The 4,694-nt window shown below is 45.1% G+C and overlaps 1 protein-coding gene across 2 annotated transcripts in view; it reads left to right on the plus strand.

Moving 5' to 3' along the window:
* spns2 (SPNS lysolipid transporter 2, sphingosine-1-phosphate) overlaps positions 1-4,694 on the plus strand; it is a 47,947-nt gene that overhangs the window by 34,938 nt on the left and 8,315 nt on the right. For both annotated transcript variants that reach the window (XR_003052953.1, XM_008332809.3), the window contains exons 8-10: positions 76-265; positions 2,155-2,220; positions 2,385-2,483. Coding sequence is in view for 1 of the 2 variants with exons in the window: in XM_008332809.3 (XP_008331031.1) it covers positions 76-265; positions 2,155-2,220; positions 2,385-2,483 (355 nt within the window). In the remaining variant the exon portion in view is untranslated. The remainder of the gene's footprint in view (positions 1-75; positions 266-2,154; positions 2,221-2,384; positions 2,484-4,694) is intronic.

Raw genomic sequence — 4,694 nt, forward strand, 5'->3', positions numbered from 1 at the left:
CCCCAGGACTTGTTAAAAGCTACTTTTTGAATCACACCCCCCCCCCCCCCCCCCTTCTGTGTTTTTATGATCCAGCCTGATCTTCGGGGCCATCACTTGTGTAACGGGGCTGTTAGGGGTGCTCATCGGGGCAGCCACCACTCGCCTGTGCCGCAAGAAGACAGACAGGGCCGACCCACTGGTGTGTGCTGTTAGCATGCTGGGCTCGGCCATTTTCATCTGCCTCATCTTTGTGGTGGCTAAGAAGAGCATCGTAGGAGCTTACGTAAGGCGTATTTCCTTTTTGTGTCTACACTGAGTTTTGTATGTCCACTGGGGACATTGGGACGCATTTAACTTTCCTGCAAACCATTAACGCATCTGGCGGTGAAGGAAATGTGTCCGTCAGACTGCGCTTTAACCCGACAGAAAACACTTGGCATGTTTGTCATGAGGCCTGTAGTGAACAGTGTAATTACAAGTGTATTAGTGAAGGCTTCAGGTGCTGCTGCTCCCACCTCCCACAGCCTGCAGTCAGAAGTGCCCGGCGAAGCTGGTCTGTTTACCCTGTGAAGCCGGAAAGGGTGCAACCCTGCAGTCGCTGCCTTGAAACAATGCATTCTGAGTTGTTAGACTCAGCAAGTACACATTTCTCGCTCTTATCAGCGACAAACACATAGGAACTGGCTCTGAACGAGTGGAGTTGAAGTGGAAAGGTGCAGAAGATGGAAAATAGTTTTCATGCGTTCCAAAAAAACAAAGCAGGGTTCACATTCCTAAGCTGTGACCTTGGCTGCTGTCCACATGTCTGGGCGCTGACTGATCAGTGCAGCAGTCTTGACTTAGTTAATTGTGTTTGTGTTGATATACAGATGTTGAACAGTAACCATGGTTTTAAAGGGACAAAATGTTTTAGTGAATATGAGTGAATAATGAGTGTGAAGAGTTCATTAAAATGGTTTGTTACGTTAAACAAAGAGACAGGAGGAGGAATTAAGTGACAAAGAAGAACTAAAGGTCTTTCATGAAGGGCCACACTGTGGAAGGGTGGTCAGCTCGCTTGCCTTACACAAAGAAGACCACTGGTTTCTCTGCGTGGAGTCAGGATGGGGTGTGCTTTGGTTTTCACTTGACTATGAGTATGAACGAGGCTTTTCTACATGGTCACTGTGATGGACCAGTGTTCTCTACGTGGTGAACCACGCCCCCACCTGTTGACTGAAGGGATGGGCTTCGCTTCCGCAACCCTGAAAAAAAGGGTTAAGCCGGAGGAAATGATTTAATGAAATTAGTGTCAAAAAGTAACTACAGTGCAAAAGTTGTTCACGTACAACCACGCAGTGGCACGGTGGCCGGTGTTTTGCCTTATAACAAAAAGATTCTGGGTTTGACTGAGGGTCTTCCTGCATTGGAGTTCTTAACTAAGATCTCACGGTGAAGAGAGAACAGCATTTGAGCCATGAAGTTGAGCCTTTGGTATTGTCAACACACACATGTTGGTCACGGTGTCTGGTTCACAGCTCTCAGAACACACTGACAGAAGTGTTATTCCCAGCAGGGAACACACATCAACTGACACAATTGAAATGTCGTCGAAGAAACCAGTAAATGCAGATGCATAAAATTCCACTGCAACCAAATCCCTGTGGGCCTGTTTAAGAGAAAGTGAGCAAATAGCAACAGCAGCTGCTGGCAGAGTGTACATACAGAAGCTTCCATGTTCATAAAGTATGTCATTTCCACAAGGTTATTTAGAGTGGACATTTTCTGCCCCACCCTTTCACAAGCAGAACATAAATCCAGGTCTGAGAGACAGCCACTGAATGAAGAGAGTGTTAAAATGTTTCCACATTGAAGAGACAACTCTGACAAGAATAAACAACACCATCCTTATCGTGCTGCGGCATCTTCAGCTCTTTCAGCTCAGCTAAATTCTCAGCGCTGTGTGACCAAAATGATGGCCTTCGTATCCACATATAATTGGACCTTGACATAATCACATGTTTTCAAACCACCACAGCCAAAGCACTTTTATTCAGCACTGGATTCCCACACACTGGAGGAATATGAACATCCTCCTCTGGCCTCTGGCCTGTTAGCAGCCTTTTGTGCAGCAAAAATCAGCTGTTTCTGATTAGCCTCTCTGAATGGACTTTTTTTTTTCTTCTGCCGTAGGTTTGCATCTTTATAGGAGAAACACTGCTTTTCCTCAACTGGGCAATCACAGCAGATATTTTGATGGTGAGTACAGGAAACGTCACCACTCATAGAAGGAGATTATTTTAAAAAACAACAACAACAACAGATAATTCAACATTTTCTACTGTACCAACTTTAACCTTGACACTGAAAATAAAGGACAGTGTTGTGGCTGACAGGACATGACTATTTCTTTGTCATTTCAGTTTGTGGTCATTCCTACGCGCAGAGCCACGGCGGTCGCCTTTCAGAGCTTCACGTCACATCTGCTGGGTGATGCGGGAAGTCCATACCTGATAGGCCTGGTAAGACTCCTGAGTGTATTATGTAGAATGTGTCCCAGCTCAGATATCCCATCTGGAATCTACAGCTGCATCATACCTACTATAAGCATGTTGTTAATTTAGGCACATACTCAGAAACCCATTTAAGTGTAAGTGGGACAGTGCAAAGTGGGCACAAGAGGAGCTTTTAGCACAGATCTCAGGAGGCCTGGTGGACAGAGCTGTGATTTCAGCACCCTTCAGGCTGTCAGCGGCATTTTCCAGTAAATCCCCCGGTTCCCTGGGGGCTTTGGTGTTATTGTATTTGATTGGTTAGGAGATGAGAGAGGCAGACAGTCTAGGTAGGAATCTCAAGGTCACAGCCAACCCCCCCCGACCCCCCATTTGTTTCCCCTGGAATATATATGCACGTCTACGCCCATCAAATAGCAACCAGGATGTCAGAATACAAGCGCTGCTGACTCTTTAATGGTGCACAACGGAAGATTCAAACGACACTGTCAAGCTGCATTCTTATCATTCCAAAGTGAAAACAATCCTCTGTGCAGTTTAAGAGCACCGGCCCGGCTGTAAGCTGTGTGTGTGTTTCATATTTAAAACAAGGAAAAGAAGAAAAACGTGTGCCACTGTGGAAGGACCAAAAACACACACAGAAACACTGCAGGAAACTGACATCGCTGCTTCATAGCACAGTTAGCTATAACATATTCACACACGTACACTGACTATGTTATTCAATGCGTTATTTTAATATGCTGTGTTACATCAGACTGTCTTTTGTTCGTTGTTTAGGCAGCGTTTTATTGTCAACACCTGGCTGGAGGCGGTGGAAGTCTTTGATTAGTAAATTATATTGATGTTCCACTTCTTTGTTGGAGTCTCACATGCCTGAGGTTTTTGTTACGCTTTAATGAAGTCACATTAAAGCCATTGTTATCTCACCGCACAATGTAAAATATCCTACTGAGTTAGGGTTTTGTAGAGATGAGATACGATGCTAATCGTAGATCTGTGGTTTATGATATGGTATCTGAAGTATTTATTGATGTGATAAGTAATGGTGATTTACTGCAGTTATTTGTTAGTATATTCTCATTTGATAAGGTAAATAACGGTGTGTAAAAAAAACAACTTTAAACTAAACAAAGTATAAAGATTACATGTTTAAGATTAGATACAGCCATGTAGGATTCAATTCAAGAAATCCTTGTTGTCAACTTAGACAATGTCCAAATGTCCAAACCCTCCAATGTCACAACAATGCAGTCTACAGACCAACACACAGCGATGTCAGGGAGGATTACTCAGACGCAGCAGTGTTTCCCGTCCATCGTGACTCTCATGTCAGTGACGCACTGATTGGGATCCTGATATTTTTCACTTCAACCAAAGAAGCACCTCGTGACTCTCATGTCATATTTTTCACTTCAACCAAAGAAGCACAGATTGTTCCCAGTGCATCTTTGCTCTCTGCCTCAGTTCCTGAAGTGTGGTTTAGCACGGACGTGCAACGGACCTGCGGTGACGTACGGGTTGATGATGGGGGCTAACGGAAATATAGCGAGTGAGCAAAGTGTGGAATCTCAAGAAAAACAAACTGGTGGGCATTGCTAGGCAACCACAGAAGAAAGTGAGTGGATGTGTGATTCAAGAGTTTGGGTCCACAGCTGGTTCATGATTCAAAAAACTGAAAACTAGCACTGCATGGTGTTGCAGTGTCTGGAGCCACACGACGGCAAATTTACATGGTCAAAAAGGAAATAAAATGTGCGTCTGAATTTTTCTGAGCCAGCGTTAAAACCGTCCTCTGTCAGCATGTACAGTGTGGAAGTTAGAACGTCCCCTGGCAGGCAGAATGACGGACTGTCCTGTATTCATCTGAGCTGTAATGTGCATGTACAGGCAATTTACCTGATGACTTAAACGCCCCCCCCCATCACACACACACACACACAACAGCCAGCCTCATTACATACAGTATCTCTCCAGCTCCCCCCTGAAGAACCTCATTTACGCTGACACTAACATATTATCAGTGCTCTTCAGCTGGCGTGATCCGTGGCTGCTACGTGCAGACGAGGAGCCCGGCGTCACTCCTGCTGCTCATACCTCCACACAATCTGTTGAACGGCAGTCCGTGTTGCAGAGTAACCCTTTAAATGGGTGGGCAGAAATGATCATATCACCCCCCCACACACACACTCCTCTCCAGCTGGTGTTTTCCTTAGCACC

This window comes from Cynoglossus semilaevis, chromosome 19 (genome assembly GCF_000523025.1).
Source record: "Cynoglossus semilaevis isolate Cse_v1.0 chromosome 19, Cse_v1.0, whole genome shotgun sequence".
NCBI classification, from domain to species: domain Eukaryota; kingdom Metazoa; phylum Chordata; class Actinopteri; order Pleuronectiformes; family Cynoglossidae; genus Cynoglossus; species Cynoglossus semilaevis.